Below are 21,264 nucleotides of genomic sequence, written 5' to 3'. Positions count from 1 at the left end.
TGATAAACTTTCATAGTGTAAAACTGTTACAAATTTGAATCCTTATGTGAAGGGTAACAATTATACTTACATTACATAGAGCTACAAAGCAAGTGTTAAAACTCCACGGCAAATAAGACCTCTTCACCGAATGAACATTTATTAAAATATTTAAAAGCAAATCAGTCTATGGTCACTCAGGAATACTTAAATGGATACTAAACCCAAATTTTTTCTTTCGGATAGAGCATGCAATTTTAAGCAATTTTCTAATTTACTCCTATTATCACATTTTATTAGTTCTCTTGCTATCTTTATTTAAAAAGCAGGAATGTAAAGCTTAGGAGCCAGACCATTTTAGGTTCAGCACCCTGGATAGCAATTGCTTATTGGTGGCTACATTTAGCCAACCAATAAACAAGCGTAACACAGGTTCTGAACCAAAAATAGGCTGGCTTCTAAGCTTTACATTCCTGCTTTTTAAATAAAGATACCAAGAGAACGAATACAAATTGATAATAGGAGTCAACTAGAAAGTTATTTAAAATCTGAATCAGAAAAACATTGTGGGTTTCATGTCCTTTAAATTAAAGGGACAGTAAACACCTTGGAATTACAAAACACATATTGTGTTGCTATAGAATAAAATATCAGTCAAGTCTTCATGGTTTTTAAAAAAACAACCTTTTTAATGCAATTAGTTTTTAATTGCCAAACTACACCCATTATTTGCCTTATAGGATCCAATCAGGGCTTTAGTCAGCAGACAGCATGGCTAGCCATGGTAATACAGTTAGTATTAAGTGAATTGTTTTGCATTTGTTATCAGCTAAAGCCAATTAGGGGCACATATGTTACATGGTTAGCCTTGATAAGTTAGCAAGGTGTATTTCAAGTTCTGAGAATTAGACCATTTCTCAATTTGCAGTGCTAAATAACAGGAAAAGGGGTAAAATGAATAATGAAAATGTATTGCTGTTTCAATATTCATAGCTAAACATTTTATTTAAAATATTTAACTCTCAAGGTGTTTACTGTCCCTTTAAACAAACATTAAACACTATGGGGTCCATTTATCAAGCTCCAAACAGAGCTTGTGGGCCCGTGTTTCTGTCGAGTCTTCAGACTCGCCAGAAACACAAGTTATGGAGCAGCGGTCTAAAGATCCCTGCTCCATAACCCTGTCCGCCTGCTCTGATGAGGCGGACAGGAATCGCCGGAAATCAACCCGATCAAGTACGATAGGCTTGATTGACACCCCCCTGCTGGCGGCTGATTGGCCGCGAGTCTGCAGGGGGTGGCGTTGCACCAGCAGCTCTTGTGAGCTGCTGGTGCAATGCTGAATATGGAGAGCGTACTGCTCTCCGCATTCAGCGAGGTCTTGCGGACCTGATCCACACTGTCAGATCGGGTCCGCAAGACCTTTGATAAATAGGCCCCTTTGAGATTGTTTCTCTTGAAGCTGATTTGTAACTGTCACTAACTGTTCCCAGCAGAGGATGTAAGATAACAGGATATACGACAACAGGCTTTTAAACCTAGGAAAAGTTAGATAACACAAAGCTCTCATTCTTTCATAGATTCTAAACATTATATTTATTTCTTCAATATTTAAACAAAATACATTTAAAAAATACATTTGTATATTATTCTCTGGCTATTACTAAGCATTTTTTACTGCTTAAAGGGATATAAATGTGCATGTGTGCATTTAAAATTGAAATAGAAGCATTCTTACAATATTCTTACATTACATTCTAGTAAAAGATTTTACTATTTTTCAGGGACATACATACATATCCTATGGGCCTTTGCATCAGTATTCAAACACCATAATTGGTCAGAGAGCTGACAGTGGTGAGTATTATAGATGTAATTGTTGTCATACTGCTGACTGTCTGACAAGGTGCAGTGTTTAAATACTGGTGCAAGAGCTCTCACAGGATATGTGCATATGCCGCTGACAAAAAAAGTATTAACTTTTACTAAAATCATTTTTTGCTAATGGAAGTATATTGCAAACAATGTTTTATTTCAAATTGAAGTGCACCCATGCACATTTAATTCTTGACCTTTCTATCCCTTTAATTAATATTCATTTAAAGACTAAGAAAAATCCATAGTTTGTTTCTGGTACCCATCTAATTAGCATATCTAGGGATACACTGCGTGTTCAGGAATCCTGCAATGAGGAGCTATTTAAGCAGATAATCAGTAAAGATGTATTAGCCATTCTGGGCACTGTAGTCAACTTTTTTTCTGCATCACATAAAAGGTGGGCATTTCAAAATGTATTTCAATGTTCTATTTTTTTATTTTAAAAAATATGTACAGATGCTCTTTCATGTGCATTCTAGAACATTTTTTGAGTGCAATGTCCCTTTAAGTACTTAGTACTAGTAGATTAAACCAACTGCTCAGTGACATTAGAGTCAAGTAAAAATAAAAGTCACAGAACATAAGCGGATTTTTCCCTATGTATTCCTAAAATGACTTACCTAATTCTATTTGGTGAAATAATATCAGCATCTACTGCATTCACAGTTCCTAGAACAGATCCTGGCTCCATGGAATTCTCCATAAACGTTAAAACAATTTTTTCAGGTTTGTAAATAGGAGGGTCGTTTGCATCTATTACATCCACCATCAAGTCTCTTCCCATTGGAACATTCTTTACTTTCGGAGATTTATTTGATTCTATAACCCACAAGCCTGTTGGAGGTTTGGACAGCACCTTGCATGTATATAATGGTTCCTCATTTGCTACGGTTATGGAGAGGTTGGTTTGAACACTTGTTTCGTAATCCAAAGCCTTTAAAATATAAGTAAAAACATGTAAGGACTAGATTAAAGGGCCACTAAACCCAAAATCTTTCTTTTATGATTCAGATAGAGAATAGAAACTTAAACAACATTACAATTTACTTCCATTATTTATTTTGCTTCATTTTTTAAATATCCTTAGTTGAAGAAAAAGCAATGTACATGGTGAGCCAATCACACGAGGCTTCTATGTGCAGCAACCAATCAGCAGCTAGTGAGCATATCTAGATATGCTTTTCATCAAAGAATATCAAGAGAATAAAACAAATTAGATAATATAAGTAAATTTGAAAGATGTTTAAAATGGCATTCTCTTTCTAAATCAGAAAAGAAAAAATGAAGGTGGCATGTCCCTTTAATGTACAATAAGTGTACAAGTGTATCCATTAATATATAGATCAAAGACTGGTTATTCAGTAGTTGCATTAAATAAAAAATAAACTCCATAATATGAGGGGAAATTGAAGGCCATAATTTGAAATAAACATTTTTCAGTAAGAATAAAAGAAGTGAAATAACTACAAACAAAATGAACTAGCTAATCTGGAGAAAGCAAGAAATAAATGACATATTTCGGTCCACTTGAAAAGCTTTAGAAGAAGTCAAGTTTGAATCAGTGCCCTGTTTTTAAAAAATCCTATTAAAAACAGGGGCATTTTCTTTCATCAAACTTTACATTTCACTCGTTTTGTTAAAATACTTACCTTTTAATCTTGAAAGCCGCTCCAGCGATTCCACCTCCTGCCGCTCATCACTTCATATGTCAGCAATGACAAATACGGCATCCTCCAATCACGGCTTCCCCCCCAGGGGAATCATTGCCTGAGGCAACACCGTGATTGGAGGAAGCCGGATTTGTCATTTTTTACCTATGAAGAGGCTTGCGATGGGTGGGGGAAGCGCTGGAGCGACTTTCAAGATTAAAAGGTAAGTATTTAGTGAAATTTAAAGTTTGATGAATGAAAGTGCACCTATTTTTAATAGGGTTTTTAAACTTGACATTCACTTTAAAGACACTTTAAAGGGACATGATACCCAAACATTGAAGTACTTGAAAGTGATGCAGCATAGCTGTAAAAAGCTGGCTAGACACGGGAGTGAGCACAATGTTATCTATATGGCGCACATAAACTAACCCCAAGAATTGCACTGCTATTGCTAAGCATATCTGCATTTACTTTTCAGCAAATGATACCAAGAGAACAAAGTACAATATAATAATAATATAATATATATTAATATAATAATATAATAACATTATTGATAATAGAAGTCAAATTAAAAGTGTCTTAAATTTGAATGCTCTATCTGACCCATGAGCGTTTAATTTAGATTTTTGTACCTCTTCAATTAGATGAATCATGCACTGAGTTTGTTATACTAGAACAACCTGCAAACACTCACAAGACAGTCATCTGTATCAGTGTCTAAAAATCTACTCTTTTTTTTTTTTTTGGACATGGCGGACAGCAAAAATCCTTAAAGCCAGTTACAAATAGCTTATGAAAAATGTAGGAAATTGACGCTTCAGAATTATTACTGACATTTCTAGAATGGCCTAAGATTATCAAGCAGAATACATTTTCAAAGATTGGAATATAGTTGTTCTGAGAAAGTTGTGAAATGTATGTCAAAGGGGCACTAAACCCGTTTTTTTTTTTCTTTAATGATTCAGATAGAACATTCAATTTTAAGCAATTTTCTAATTTACTCCTATTATCACATTTTCTTTGTTCTCTTGCAATTTTTATTTGAAAAAGCAGGAATGTAAGCATAAGAGCCAGCCCATTTTTGGTTCAGTACCTGGCTAGCCACAAATCAGCAAGCGCTACCCAGGTGCTGAACCTAAAATGGTCCGACTCCTAACCTTACATTTCTGCTTTTTCAAATAAAGATAGCAGAAGTGAGTAAAATTTATAATAGGAGTAAATTAGAAAATTACTTAAAATTCCATGCTCTATATCTGAATCATAAAAAGGTGATAGCTAGCCACCAATCAGCAAGCGCTACCCAGGTGCTGAACCTAAAGTGGGCCGACTCCTAACCTTACATTCCTGCTTTTTCAGATAAAGATAACAGGAGAAGTAAGTACAATTTATAATAGGAGTAAATTAGAAAATTACTTACAATTCCATGCTCTATATCTGAATCATAAAAAGGTGATAGCTAGCCACCAATCAGCAAGCGCTACCCAGGTGCTGAACCTAAAGTGGGCCGACTCCTAACCTTACATTCCTGCTTTTTCAGATAAAGATAACAGGAGAAGTAAGTACAATTTATAATAGGAGTAAATTAGAAAATTACTAACAATTCCATGCTCTATCTGAATCCTAAAAAGGTGATAGCTAGCCACCAATCAGCAAGTTCTACCCAGGTGCTGAACCTAAAATGGGCCGACTCCTAACCTTACATTCCTGCTTTTTCAGATAAAGATAACAGGAGAAGTAAGTACAATTTATAATAGGAGTAAATTACAAAGTTACTTAAAATCCCATGCTCTACCTGAATCATGAAATAATAAATTTGGGCTTAGTATCCCTTTAAATAAGCATTTCATGGCAGATCCCAAGTGCTGTCGTATTTTATAACGATATGTTGTAGGGTTACATGAAAGGGTAAAAAAGGATGTAGCACGATGTTCATTTATACTGTGCCAGAGAGCAATAAAACAAAAATATCTAAAAGGTGCAGTGACTGATGCTTTTGTAAGACCATGAACACATAAAGTGTTATAAAAAAATAACTCAAGCATGTATTCCCTTGAAATATTTTGATATGCTTTGATGAATGAAAGGTAAACCCAGCCTGTTTGAAGAATGCTCCTAAGAGAAACAGAGGTCTTCATACTGTCAGGAGTTTATCAACCAGAGCTACTAGTTTATAAAACACAGAAACAGAAGAATATATTTTTCTAATCAGTCTTTTTTAATTGCTGGTTTTACAAATGTAATTATCAGTGGTCGTTTATAGTAAGTAGTTCAGATGGTAATCAGAGATGGAATGGTGATAGCCAGATGTGTTATTGTAAAGTCTCCATAAAAAATGTACCTACATTACAGTAAAGTATTTTATGATATAGCGTTTCCCTTTTTGATATTCAGTATCATCATTTTGTAAAGCTCTTCTAGGTCATTTTTTAAAAAAAATATTTTTGATGTTTGAAACAATAACATTACAAAAGCAAATTGTTATTTTTCATTTAGATTTTTTTATTTTATTTTTTTGCTTGATATTTTTTTTTCTTTTGTGTGTTGAACCATGTTGATATAAACAAGGAGCTTGCAGACAGTTGCATATTGTATATTGTACATACAATTACTTTATATATTATTTTTATTTGTGGATAAGACTTTTTTTCGCTAGCTTAGCTTATAATTATACATGTGCATAAAAAAGCTTGCTTGAAACGTTACAAATAAAATATTTATATAATGTGCTCTATAACTAGTTAGGGTTACCAGGAAATTATAAATCACATGGACAGTATAAAAATGTCTAGTCGACATATTTGCAATATTAACTTTATATATAAAACGTTTGTGCTATGTAGCATATTTTGTGGTGTTCAATATGCAAACAGTATGAAAAATGAATTACTAATAGGAACAATAGCCTTTTATATAAAAACAGAAATGTTGTAACAATTCTGAATAACAACTTTGAAGGGTTTGTGAGCAATCAATACAAAAGTGTTGAAAATGTAGTTATATTATCATTTTATTACAGCATGACATAGCCTGAATCAACTTAGATTTCAGGTTTTAGAGCAGGTACAAATTCATAGAACAGTGGGTGATAGAGAGGCTGTCCTTAAACAGAGGGAACTTTACTGGATTTATGAGTTGGGGACTTTGTCCCCTGGAGGTATGAATAGAGAGATGGATTGGACTGCCTTTAATTGGTTTATGTATTTGAATAACTGTATATAGCAAGGTTGGCATATTTTCTATAAAATCCCTGTTTGGATATATGATGAATATTTCTACTGACATTATGATGTTTGCTGAACAGAGTAGGATTGAAAACCCTGTAATGTGAATTTGAATTTGAAATTTGATTTTAAAAAGATTTAATTTATATTTTTCTCCACTAAAGGGAGTTCACAGGTGTGTGTTAACCTGCAGGTATTTTGAAGGTGGGGTTTTGGGTTTTTAGAGAGGGTTTGGTACTATTGTATTTCCATACATGATTAAGGACATGGGTCCGAAACATTGTATAGGTTTGTCTATGGCGCAATAAAAATTTTATGGAGAAACAAACAAAGCAACATCCAAGTGTCCTTAAATAAAACAACGTTTATTCATGATAAGTAAAGTTTAAAAGTCTGAAGTCCACAAGCATGGTAAAAACAGCAAAACAAAACAAGCAGCTGTGCAGGAGATGCTTACGCGTTTCAGCTAAAGACCCGTAATCATAGCTTAATGTAAAACCTATGGAACACACTACTTAAAACCCTTCCTGAACAGCTATTGGGTAAAAACACACATTGCACAGCTGAAAGAGTGTCATGCATTAGCCATAGAGAGAGTAATCACATCTTAAAACTAATTGCTGCAAAAAAGTAAATACATATGCACAAATTGATATACAATAGTAAAGCCATCAAAATATTGAGAGACAAAAAACTTTGTAAATACCACTTAAATGGAACACTAGAAAGTTAACTATAGGCTATATTGATATGAATAATCACAGACATATCTATAACTCTCTACATTATACTGTAGAACAATGGCATATGATACTTGTAACACACATTATTAACAGAATGGTAACAGTTATCTACAGAGAAAAAAGTAATTACCAAAATCCACCACACCACTTGATTGCACTATGCCACAATAAGAATTTGGACTCTTTTAGATGGCAGGTTATAGACAAAGTCATAGTTCCCAAAAGAGGGGGAGACAAAAACAAGATTTTGAATAAAAATGAAATGTATTGGATTTTTAGGTTAGACACGCGTGAACCTAGAGGTTTTTATTCAGAATATGACTGTCAATTATTGGCAAAGTTGATAATATATCATTCAGTATATTCTGTAGTAACTCGGGGGTAATATTTCAGGTAATGATTCATTCTATTGTGACCCCTTTATGGTACATAGAGGCTTGGCTCCAAGTAATGTTAACTCTGATAGTTCTGTTTTTCCCTCTTAGTTATCACCTACATACACCTCTTATACTACCTATAGTTTATATATTTATTATATTACTTAGTGTAGTAGATGATGGTATAGACTCGGATTAGCCACCCTGGGTTTGTCCCTGGATGGGAAGTATCAATGCTATATCCTGGTGATTACTATGTAGATACAAGGTACCTGCAATCATTCAATATTACCTGTGATTCTTTTATAAAATATAAATGCAATATGTGGCACTATCAGGTATTGTACTTCACCTCAATCATCTATATACACAATTTTGATACTGCTGTTTGTAATAGCTATGTGGAATAAATAATAGGATGGTGCTAAACTTTGACAGCCATTCATATATTTCCCTAGCGCAGTGGTTAGGGTTATAGACCAGGAAGCCTTAGACTTAGATTCGATACCCGGATAGGTATATGTCACAGGTTTTTTTTGTACTGTGCACATTTTTTTATGAATCATTATCATTACACAAAGATTGTAGTTAACGTATACCATATTTTGGTAATTACTTTTTTCTCTGTAGATAACTGTTACCATTCTGTTAATAATGTGTATTACAAGTATCTCATGCCATTATTCTATAATGTAGAGAGTTATAGATGTGTCTGTGATTATTCATATCAATATAGCCTATAGTTAACTTTCGTGTTCAATTTAAGTGGTATTTACAAAGTATTTTGTCTCTCAATATTTTGATGTCTTTACTATTGTATATCAATTTGTGCATATGTATTTTTTGCAGCAACCAGTTTTAAGATGTGATTACTCATTCTATGACTAATGCATACCACTCTTTCAGCTGTGTAATGTGTTTTTCTACCCAATAGCTGTTCAGGAAGGGTTTTAAGTAGTGTGTTCTATAGGTTTTACATTAAGCTATGATTATGGCTCTTTAGCTGAAATGCATAAGCATCTCCTGCACAGCTGCTTGTTTTGTTTTGCTGTTTTTACCATGCTTGTGGACTTTTGACTTTTAAACTTTACTTATTATGAATAAATGTTAAGTTTTATTTAAGGACACTTGGATGTTGCTCTGTCTGTTTCTCCATTATCTTATTGACCAGCAATTGAGCATTCATCCCCCCTTTGCCTCCCATCGTGAGCTGTGAGCCTAAAAACCAGTGCCAGGGCCGTTGCCGTTCCAGGACGTGTAAAGGAAAGGTTTTTATGAAGAGCCTCATTCTGATGTGAATGTGTGGATTTCTTTGTGGTGTTTTCCTGCGAGACAGTTGGTTTTTAACGGCCAAGGTTGCCTTACCATAGGACTGGAAAAGGTTGTAGCGGATTGGCCGACGGAGCAGACGCCCAAGACACACCCACTACGAACTTGTTGCAAGGAATCAGCCTGCAATTAGGATTGAGGTGAGAGATTGTGTCTGTGGCAGAATTGAGGGATCTATATGGTGAGTGGTGTGTCATATACCCACTACTAACAATGGTGGTATTGTAAGGATCTATCATAGCCATTTCCCTGCCATTTTCAGGTATCTCTCCACCTTATACCTGACATCTGAAGTGGTTATTATATACTGCTGAATTGGATTTACTTTTATCTGGTTTCTGGCTTTTTCCAATGGTATATGCATATAATATATAAGTTCCTTTACAAAGCAAGTTGAATTTTGAAGGATTACCCTGACTCTAATTTTTCTCTTGTATGCAATAAAATTAGTTACATACTGGTGGTGCTGCTGTAACCCTTTTTTCCTTGCTATATTTGGGGTTTTGGTGTAGACGCAGATAGCCTGCACAGGATTTTGCCTGAGTGCTGAACATTGTCATTTTCACCAACAGTACTGGCATCTTTTATTGGGTATTAAAAGGGGATCACACAATCAGAACTTCTATAGGATTCTATTGTAATCCATTTCCATTCGCACCACTGTTAAATGCATCTTTTATGTTGTCAGGATTAGCAGACTTTGCACCATTTTTCTATCACTATAGGAGCATTTTAAACATTCACAAGTATTGTTTTTGACAATATTTTTGGTGGTGTCTGAAAACAAGATGGTGACAAAAGGTTTCTATGCAAAGGTCTTATGATATCTTCTTTATCTTGCTTTTAAAATTCTATAAAACTGGGGGGTGGAGCAAACTACCAAAACGACTGGATGTGTTCCTTGGGAGCTCCTAGCTCCTAGATTTAATATTTGCAGTAATCTATTAAATATAAGCTTTAATTTTTAGCAAAAATACCCAAGACCTTAAATCTACCCTAGGAACATATATTGGACAAAGCGACTGTCTTGTGAATGCGCCACTAGCTCATACCCTTCAATACAGCCATGTGGTGAGCGTTGCCATTATAGGAGCTAAAAACCTCTCCAACCTATGAGACACGTACTGCACGGGCTTAGAATACAGCACATTTCATCCCCCGGGGAACTGGGACTTGCAGCAGTTTATTATACTGAGTAGTTTTATAACAGAAACTTGATATTCTATTGGAAGCAGCCTGGAGATACTACAGCTTTCCTTCTACCAATTTAAAGATGGAGTTCCATAAGGCTTTGCATACCCTACTAGTTGAGTTCGAACATCAGATGAGCAGCACAATCAAAGCTATTATTATTGAAGATCAAGGTGCAGTTATGGAGTTCGGCGCCCAAAATACAGCTCAAGTGAGACCTGATCCTGCACCATCATCAATTGGTAACCTGGATATAGAGGTAACATCTCTTCCTCGCATTGGGGCACTGCAAGTGGAAAGAAGATCAGACAGGGAAGAGGATTGTGTTTATGTGCTCCACTTCTGTTCTGATAGCCTGCCCACAGCTCTCTACTCTAGTCTAAAGGAAAACTACTCACCTGGGGCTGTGGAATTCATGCTGCCTGGCCACCAGGAGATGCAGCAATTCAGTGACCACATCTCCTACCTTTACGTGAGGGTTGATGAGAATGACTCTTTGCTTTGATTCCCTGCTGAGAGGGTGTGGCCAGCTTTCCCGGTTGGGGTTTGAAGTACCTGCATTCCCTTACTTCATCTAAGAGAAATACCATGACCGAGTCACTGCGGTGGATGTTCAAACAATCCTACGGCAATCAGCTACCTTGGACTGCTTCTCCCGGTGGTGAAGATGAAGCAGAGACTTTAACCCATTATTCCAGGCTAAATGATTGCTGAGCTGTGGCCGGGAGTCTCCTTTTTTTGGGAGCTGCTCCTAAAACATATTCCTATGTGCAAAATTATATCTGCGACAGGACGTTCCTATTATGTAATTTGTTTGCACAGGTCTATATTGCTTATGTATCCCTGTCATTCTCATTTTTGCTATTAGTGGCAAGCGTATATACAGTACTTAGTTTTTTTTCTTTGTTCTACTACTGTATATATTCATGTAAGTCATGAGGCACACTATTTTTCATAGCTAATAGTCTCATATTTTAAGTAGGGATTAGTCTGTTTAAATGTTCTACAATATGAAGCTGACTTACGATCTCATGCAGCACTTATAGCTCGCTCTTCCCACAGTTATTATGCATATTGCATATATACAATCAATAATTTTGATTATGCTGTAACCTATATGTTTGCTTATGTTCAACAGCTGTGCCCGAGCTACATTATTATAATTAGCTGACACTAATGACCTTTTAGGATGGCAAGTTAAGAGAGAAATAGGATAACATTTCTTTATACTTATAGACTAGCATTTCCAGTCTATCATACTAAAACGTCTCTATGACAGTTATTACTCACAAAACTACCAAACTATATGAAAGCCACTAACCTATGTTTTTATTTAGTATACATTTTTTAAATTTCTCATGGTTGAGCTGTGAGATCTAATATACCTTATACTCTTTGTAATTTTCACTACCTTTTTGCTAGTCCAGTTGGACACTATATATAGTCTTGCTGTCAGTTGAATATCTGTTTTTTATACCAATGTTATTATGTTAATGTATATGTTAGGGGTGATAAAATGTTATAGTTGCAGAATTAAGTGAAACACTGAAGGGATTCAATAGTGCTCTGAACTCACTTGGTATTGGACTTATAAATGTGTTAGCCATATGGCAAATAAATTAACACTTAGAACTTTCATTTTAGTTATTTTATTATTGTTAAGCCAACGCCGCTCCACCCTGCCCACAGATACAGCTTACTAGGTAAGCAGAGGAAAATACATCCTTAGAAAACCCTAACTTTTCCTAATCCCCCTGAAAATCCCCATAGTCAACAACAAAAATGAGTGGCCCTTATATATTACATGGGGATAACACTCCATTAGCCATGCATCTACCTTGGGGGGGGGGGATATAGTATTATTAAAACTTAAAAATTGAGATATGAAATTGTTTACTTAAAAGTTTTCCTATGGAACATTGTGTTTCGAGATATTTTTATAGTCAAGTGTACTGTATCACCTTACAAGAATTCTCATGGAATACCATCTGCTGTAATATCTATGTGATATCATATCATCTGTACATTCTACTACATGATCTGTTCAAAAAATGTTATATATCAAATGATTGTATTTTACTATCACCTCAATAAAAATAAATTAAAAAATAAATAAAAATTCTATAAAACTGTAAATCATGAACCTGCTGCCTTGCTATATTGTATCTGCCTAGGAGAACAACATTGCACCTGCATGACCCGGGTTTTATTGGACACAACGCCATGCATGCTAGAGTAACTTGTTCACGAGAGTGCCTTTCAAAGTGCTCATGTCTACATTATTGAACTCATGGTCACAAATGCTCATTGAAGTCTACAAGTTCAATAATGTAGGCACAAAAACTTTGAAAGACACCCTTGTGAGCAACTTTGATAATCTATGGAGGCTTGCCCACTATAAAAACACGGTTACAAAGGCTCAATCTTGTTTAAGTGTCTCTTAGGCCGATATACTGTAGCAAGGCAGCGACGTCATAATTTACAGTTTAAAGAATGTTAAAATACAGTAAAAGAAGTAATTATAAGTAATTTGCATAGTAACCCATAATCGCCACTTTGTTTTCACTTCCCGACAAAATGAAAACAGTGTTGTAACAATAGATTCAAAAATTGTCAAAAACAATACTTTTGTAAGTTTAAAATCAAGCATACAGCAATAGAAAAATGGTGTGCACAGATCTTGACAACATAAAAGATGCATTTAGATGATTTAGCAGTGGTGGGGATGGAAGCTGATTACAATAGGTTCCTAGGAAAGTCGCAATTGTGTGATCCCCTTTTAGAACCGGCTTTAAAAGACGTTAGTACTGTTAGTAGCAATCAAGACAGTGCAAGTGTGACACAATGCAACTTGCCCATTGTATACAGCCTGTTTCCAAATAACCATGACATCGTTTTTTAGAGATGTCAAAAATGCCCTTTTTGAGTACTTATCAAATTTCTAGAGATGTTGAATTTAAAAAACCAAAATTTTCCTTGAAAAAGTTGTTAAAAATTACTCGAAAATGGATTGTGATCGGCGAGAACTTTTTAGCCCTATAAGATAAATAGTGGTTTTATCATGGATCCAAAAACCCATTTGTAAATATGGGAATGAGGTAAAAACGTCCTATTGTGATTACGCCAAATCAAATAGTAGCCATTTTGTCCAGAAAAAGAGCCAAAAAATCCATTGCCAATAGATTACGATTAATGCCTATAGTTGGTCTTTCCTTTTTATTTTAATGAGTTATTGATATATGTCACTATGTGAATTATTTGATTCACATTGCTTGATGGACAATAAAAAGTTTTTTTCCTCTTGTTTATAGCTCAGCTCGTTTTAATAGATATCAGGGTTATTGAGACACTTTACAAAAATATATGACAGATTTCAGGTTTATACTAGATTAATTCCTTGCTGTTAAACTCAGTATAGCTTTCAGTTTTGGCAATTCACAGAAAATTAATAACAGCAATTTGTCTGCCCAAAGCAAGGCTTCTTTCCATGTTCACTAGAATGTGAGAGAGCTAAAGGGTCTTAGAACCTGAGAATTCCATAATATCTAACTCTTCAAATTGATTATGTTACATATCCATCAATGCTCTACACTTGGCTGCCCCCATAATTTCTCTTCACTTTTTCCTTTCTGAGATAAGTGATGGATTGCCTTTTATAAAGCCAGTTGGCATCTGCCTAATGTGGTAGCCAAGGGCTGTTCTTTCCTTTGCTTTCTCTGCTATTGGGCGTAATTAGTAATCCACAGTTTACACACGTACGCAGTTTCTTTCTGCCTATAACTGTAGCATTGGACGTAAAAATAAATTGTTCTGTTGTAAGTCAATGAAAAGGTGTTTACGGGTCAATAGAACTTGGCATCAGAAATATAGAAAAAGTTATTGGTAATGAGTACATCATTTTTAATCTTCAAATTGTAGGACTGCAGCACGACAATGTCTTTGTTATATCTGCCTGTTTATTGATATCAACATGACTAAATATTTGCATATATACAAGAATATTTGCTTGTATGCGGAGAAATATCAGTAACAGATCTAGGTAGTGCTTGGGGACACTTGTGTATTCTTTTCTCTAGCAGAACAAGGAGAGGAAAATGGGGGCAAAATTAAGACTTTAAAGAGATATTAAACCAAAACATTTTCTTTCATGACTCAGATATAACATACATATGTAAAAAAAACTTTCCAATTTACTTCTATTAGGAATTTTGCTTCATTTTCTTAGAATCCTTTCTTGAAGAAGCAGCAATGCACTACTGGGAACTAGCTGAACACATTGGTAAGCCAATTACAAGAGGTATATACTGTATGTGCAGCCACCAATCAGTAGCTAACTCCCAGCTTTTGAGCCTATCTAGATATGTTTCAACAAAGGATATTAAGAGAATGAAGCAAATTAGATTAAAGAAGTAAATTGGAAGTTGTTTAAATTTGTGTGCTCTGTCTGAATCATGAAATATTTTTGGGGGGTTTCATGTCCCTTTAATGAGAAAAGCAGGAATAAGAGCTATAAAACGGTGACCCCCCCACCACCACCAGTTCCACCCCCCAGCCTTGATAAGTATCTGTCTTGCAATTCTAGTTATAATCCCCAAATTTCTAGGAGAGAAGTGCAAGCTTTATGGCATGCAATAGTATAGGAAATTGTGAAGTTGGAGAGGATGACAAGGCCGTTAGATATTTTATTGAGTTTAGCAGTGTCTTTTCACTTTCTCTGTATCATTCTGTTCACCCTCAATTTTTATGACTATTGTTTCACTTCCCATGAAGCATTTATTTTTTCTCCTCATGCTTGATTTTTTAAAATGTCCACAGCGTTTCTTATTCTCTATCTCTCTCTCCTCCTCTCCTCGGTATAAATTGTCATTCTTTTGGTATCTCTATAAAACAGTATTTCACAGGATGAGCATGTTGATTAGTATGGGTAATATGGAATCTCTACACACCTGTACACATATGGTACAGATCATTGAACATGAATTAATTAGTAGGGTATTTCACCTATTTATTAATAAAGAATATGTCATAATTACTGGCAATGTCCAATAAAAGGAAACTACTGGGCATCCTTCATTGCTGCACTAAATTACCTTTATAACAGTCACAATGCCTTCATTAGTCTTAGGGTCAGTCTCAATCTTGTAGTTATCCATGTCATTTCCTGCAGTTATAGTATACACTGCTCTCCAACCAGAAGTATAGGGTGTGTCCCCATCCTTTACACCAAGTCTCATGATGGTCACATTGGCTTCTCGCTCTACCACTTTTGAGTGAAACTGAAAAGATGGAGTAAAATATCAAAGCAGCTCAAATATCAGCATGCATTGTTATGCAACAACAAGAATTTCAGTGTATATAAATTGGCGTTTTTTTGTAAAAAAAAAAAAACAAGCACCACACAATTGCCAACCAAAATCAGGTTTTTAATGTTTCTACCATATGGGCAGGGTTAGGGTATCCCAAATTGAGGGTGGGTATTATGAGTGGATTATGTGTAGTTCCTTTTCCTTCAAGGCAAATGGTGACAAAAAATAGGAACACTGGGACTTATCTCCCACAATTTGTGGTTGTTCATTATGGGAGGTTGTAAATTTTACTAATTTTTGCTGTTTCAAATATTTAAATTGTAATATAAGGACAGAAATACATTTCATAGACTATAAAGAATTGATCCATGACACAGTGGTCTATGTACCTGTAACCCTAGTTGAAATAAACCTGTCAAGATATTTTAGATATATTTTGTCTTTTGATTTGACTTTACAATATTTATGTACTGGAAAAAATTTTGGGTTTTCTCAAACCCATGATATCGTACAGTTTCTGTGATCCATTCCGGCATATGAGTGTTCCTGTCTATCACGTTTATCAACACTTCACATGAGCTGCTCTGCTGTACAAGCACACCATTATCCTTTGCTTGGATGACCAATTTGTAATTTTTATTTTTCTGTAAAGGAGAATTTAAAAAATTAAAATTAAAATAACATTCAACAGACAGTGCCATATGCAGATGTGGAATATAGTTAGAAAATCCAAAAACACCAGCTTAGCCAAAGTAAACTTTAGTTGAAGTAAAAACATATATTAAATGCATTTACAAATGTAAAAGAAGCAATTTTGTTTACTATACATCTACTTGCAGGAACTGCTTAGTGCAAATTACATGGCTCTGTGTGCTGAAATCCCCTTTGCAGAATAGGCATGCATGGGACCTACTGCAATATGCTTGGCAGTTTGTGTGCACAGTAAAAAGTATTATTGCAATCAGTGATAGTTTGCAAGAAGCATGTTTTAAAACAGATGTACTGTATATTGCAAAAATATTTGCTTCAAATTGAAAAGCATAACTGTGACTTTCAAATATTCTTCTTTGTCCCTTTTATAACCGTTATTCTTAGAGGGACATTGTACTCAAAATTGTTTTCTCTTTCATCTAAAAGAGAATGTTTCAAAATATATAGGCCTAGATTACTAGTGGAGCTCTATTATTATTGTGGGAGAACAAGTTACAAGTTGAAGCATCTAAAAAAAATATTGTGAGCTTGCGCAAAGTGGAAATTTCACAATTGTATGACAAGTTCATGGTTAAGCCCTTCACTCAAATAAGAAATCTTTACTTTAATTTTGTAATACGAGCACACAGATATTTGCAGTATACTCAGGGTATAGATTGAAGCCCAGTTTATGCTAGAAATTTTAGGCAAAATACTGCTCCACCTGTAATCCAGTCCATAGTCCATTTATTCTTAAATGGGCATTGGTTAGCCATTAAGTTGCAGAGTCCCAGGAACCAGTTCTACATGAGGTGCTAGCGGCAAACCCAATGCATGATCCGATTGGTTGTGCATCCGGTCACCTCATGGAGACAGGGGTCAATCAGATGGGCACTGTAATTCACCCATCTTCACTATTTATTTTGGCCTCTTCCTGGGTGCTGAGGGGGGGCGCCCCACCGATCCTCTTGCATCCACCCCAAGTGAACCTTATGTATGTGTGAAAAGTATGTATGTGTGTTACAAGGTGTTAGCGCTCATCCCAAATATACCAGTCAGATCATACATAGGAGATAGGCGTTAATGCATGATCTGATTGGCCTGTGACAACCAATCGGATAATGCTTTGGGTTTGCTGCTAGAGCCAAGTAGTTCTACACACATTTCCTGTTAGTTTTAGTTTAAATTTAAACAGCTGTTTTTTTAACTGTAACCTTTTCATGAAAAATATATTTCTAGAGCTTTTAACTGCCCCTCTTTCATATAAAGTACAGAATAATGTAGTGCCCCTTAAAAGTATTATTCCGTTCCATTGTACATTATCCAATCAAACAGTAAACATTGAAAATGTTTTTATTAAAAAAAAGATTGGCAAATGGAGTCTGACATTTCTTTAATAAGCACAACATAGTAAATAATGTATCCTACCTCATAATTTAGACAGCCTTTAAATGAAAGGAAGCCTGATTCTTTATTGATGGTAAACTCAACATTAGGATCAGCAGGTGTCTGAGACAGGATTTTGTAATTCACTAAAGAGTTGGGGCCGTTGTGTTCATCCATGTCGTAAGCGATCAATGTGAAGAATGTTACGCCTAGAAGAAGAGAGCAGCAAAGCCATAGATCAAATGTTGATGGAAGTTAAGATAGACATTTTTAGATATTTAACTGGTTAAGGACCATTTAATTTCTTGTTGCCCAGATTTTCTTTAGGAGTCTCAGGCTGTTTATGACAACACAGGTTCTAGTTTATGTGCCATCCAGAAGAATTACAAAATAACTAAATTACAAAAAAATAAACACTAAATTATACAAAATAAAAAAGAAATGATCAAATTTTTTAAATAATTACTCATAATCTAATAGCCCTATCAAAATAAAAAAGCCCCCCAAAATAATAAAACTCCTAGCCTAAACTAAACTGACAATAGCCCTTAAAAGGGCCTTTTGCGGGGCATTGCCCCAAATATATCAGTCCTCATCCACGTTGCAAGAAGTCCTCAACGAAGCCAGGAGAAGTCTTCATCCAACGGCAAGAAGTCCTCAACGAAGTGCCGCAAGGATGAGGACTTCGCCGGCTGGATGAGGATGGATGTCCGGTCTTCCAGAGCTGTAAGTGGATCTTCAGGGGTTAGTGTTAGGTTTTATTATGGGTTTATTGGGGGGGGGGGGTTATTTTTAGCTTAGGGTTTGGGCAATGTAAAAGAGCTGATCGTCCTTTTAAGGGCAATGCCCATCCAAATGCCCTTTACAGGGCAATGGGTAGCTTAGGTTTTTTAGATTTAATTTTATTTAAGGGGGTTGGTTGTGTGGGTGGTGGGTTTTACTGTTGGGGGGATGTTTGTATTTTTATTAGCCAGGTAAAAGAGCTGATATCTTTGGGGCAATGCCCCACAAAAGGCCCTTTTAAGGGCTATTGCCAGTTTAGTTTAGGCTAGTGGTTTTATTATTTTGGGGGGCTTTTTTATTTTGAGAGGGATTATTAGATTAGGAGTAATTAGTTTAAATATTTGATAATTTCTTTTTTATTTTGTGTAATTTAGTGTTTATTTTTTTAGTAATTTAGTTAATTGTATTTGATTAATGTAATTTATTTAATTTTAGTGTCATGTTAGGTTTTAGTGTAAAACAGGTTAAGTTTTACTTTACAGGTAAATTTGTATTTATTTTAACTAGCTAGTTAGTAAATAGTTAATAACTACTTACTAACTAGTCTACCTAGTTAAAATAAATACAAACATTTCTGTGAAATAAAAATAAAACCTAAGATAGCTACACTATAACTATTAGTTATATTGTAGCTAGCTTAGGTTTTATTTTACAGGTAAGTATTTAGTTTTAAATAGGAATAATTTAGGTATTAATTGTAATTTTTATTTGGAATTATTTTAATTATGTTAAAGTTAGTGGGTGTTAGGGTTAGGGTTACGTTAGGGTTAGGGTTAGACTTAGGGTTAGGTTTAGGGGTTAATAACTTTAGTATAGTGGCGGCAACATTAGGGGCAGCAGATTAGGGGTTAATAACAGTAATGTAGGTAGCGGCGACATTGGGGGCAGCAGATTAGGGGTTAATAAGTATAGTTAGGTTGCAGCGATTTTGGGGGCAGCAGATTAGGGGTTAATAACAGTAATGTAGGTTGCGGTGACATTTGGGGCAGCAGATTAGGGGTTAATAAGTGTAGTTAGGTTGCAGCGATTTTGGGGGCAGCAGATTAGGGGTTAATAACAGAAATGTAGGTTGCGGCAACATTTAGGGCAGCAGATTAAGGGTTAATAAGTTTAGTTAGGTTGCAGCGATTTTGGGGGCAGCAGATTAGGGGTTAATAACAGTAATATAGGTTGCGGCAACATTGGGGGCAGCAGATTAGGGGTTAATAAGTGTAGTTAGGTTGCAGCGATTTTGGGGGCAGCAGATTAGGGGTTAATAACAGTAATGTAGGTTGCGGCGATGTTGGGGGCAGCAGATTAGAGATGTTTAGACTCGGGGTTTATGTTAGGGTGTTAGGTTTAAACATAAAAAAAATCCCCATAGACATCAATGGGGCTGCGTTACGGAGCTTTATGCTCTGTGATTGCAGGTGTTAGGCTTTTTTTTTTTGCCGGCTCTCCCCATTGTTCTCTATGGGGAAATCGTGCACGAGCACGTAACAGCAGCTCAAGGCAGCGCTGGTATGTGTGTGTGGTATCGAGCTCAACACAGCCATATCGCCCGCAAACGCTGGCTTTTTTTTAATCTTGTAATACCAGCGCTATAGGGAGTGAAATACCGCTGAATATGCTGCGGTCCTTAATTTCCCTGTAGCGCTCAAAACTCGTAATCTGGCTGATACTAATTCCAAAAAAATTATTTAGTCTTTGATGTGCAAACTACTGCTGTCCTTAACCCCTTAAGGACAAGGTCATTTTTCAATTTCCTTCCCTTAAGGACAAGGGCTGTTTTTACATTTCTGCAGTGTTTGTGTTTAGCTGCAATTTTCCTCTTATTCATTTACTGTACCCACACATATTACATACAGTTTTTCTCGCCATTAAATGGACTTTCTAAAGATACCATCATTTCATCATATCTTATAAATTACTATAATTTTTTGTTATAAAATATGATGAAAAAATGAAAAGAAAAACACTTTTTCTAACTTTTACCCCAAATCTGTTACACATCTACAACCACTAAAAAACACCCATGCTAAATAGTTTCTAAATTTTGTCCTGAGTTTAGAAATACCCAATGTTTACATGTTCTTTGCTTTTTTTGCAAGTTATAGGGCAATAAGTACAAGTAGCACTTTTCTATTTCCAAAACATTTTTTTTTTTTTCAAAATTAGCGATAATTACATTGGAACACTGATATCTGTCAGGAATCCCAGAATAACCCTTCACATGTATATATTTTTTTAGTAGATAACTCAAAGTATTGATCTAGGCCCATTTTGGTATATTTCATGCCACCATTTTATTGCCAAATGCACAGTGAACAGTTTCTCATAGAACATGAACAGTTTCTCAGTGAAATTATTTACAAACAGCTTGTGCAATTATGGCACAAATGGTTGTAAATGCTTCTCTGGGATCCCCTTTGTTCAGAAATAGCAGACATATATGGATTTGGTGTTGCTTTTTGGTTATTAGAAGGCTGCTAAATGCGGCTGCGTACCACACATGTATTATGTCCAGCAGTAAAGGGGTTAATTAGGGAGCTTGTAGGATTAATTTTAGCTTTAGTGTAGTGTAGTAGACAACCAAAGTATTGATCTATGCCCATTTTGGTATATTTCATGCCACCATTTCCCCGCCAAATGCGATCAAATAAAAAAAAAGTTAACTTTTTCACAATTGTAGGTTTCTCAATGAAATTATTTACAAACAGTTAGTGCAATCATGGCACAAATGGTTG

General features: G+C 35.4%; 1 protein-coding gene across 1 annotated transcript in view; it reads right to left on the bottom strand.

Annotated features, from left to right (window-relative positions):
• LOC128652794 (cadherin-like protein 26) overlaps nt 1-21,264 on the bottom strand; it is a 222,481-nt gene that overhangs the window by 46,764 nt on the left and 154,453 nt on the right. Inside the window, exons 6-9 of the mRNA XM_053705767.1 lie at nt 17,798-17,964; nt 16,192-16,323; nt 15,464-15,649; nt 2,478-2,791 (exon numbers count right to left, since the gene is read on the bottom strand). Of these exons, the coding sequence (XP_053561742.1) occupies nt 2,478-2,791; nt 15,464-15,649; nt 16,192-16,323; nt 17,798-17,964 (799 nt within the window). The remainder of the gene's footprint in view (nt 1-2,477; nt 2,792-15,463; nt 15,650-16,191; nt 16,324-17,797; nt 17,965-21,264) is intronic.

This window comes from Bombina bombina, chromosome 1 (assembly GCF_027579735.1).
Source record: "Bombina bombina isolate aBomBom1 chromosome 1, aBomBom1.pri, whole genome shotgun sequence".
Classification (NCBI taxonomy): Eukaryota; Metazoa; Chordata; class Amphibia; order Anura; family Bombinatoridae; genus Bombina; species Bombina bombina.
This window is presented reverse-complemented; position numbering and strand designations above follow the sequence as displayed.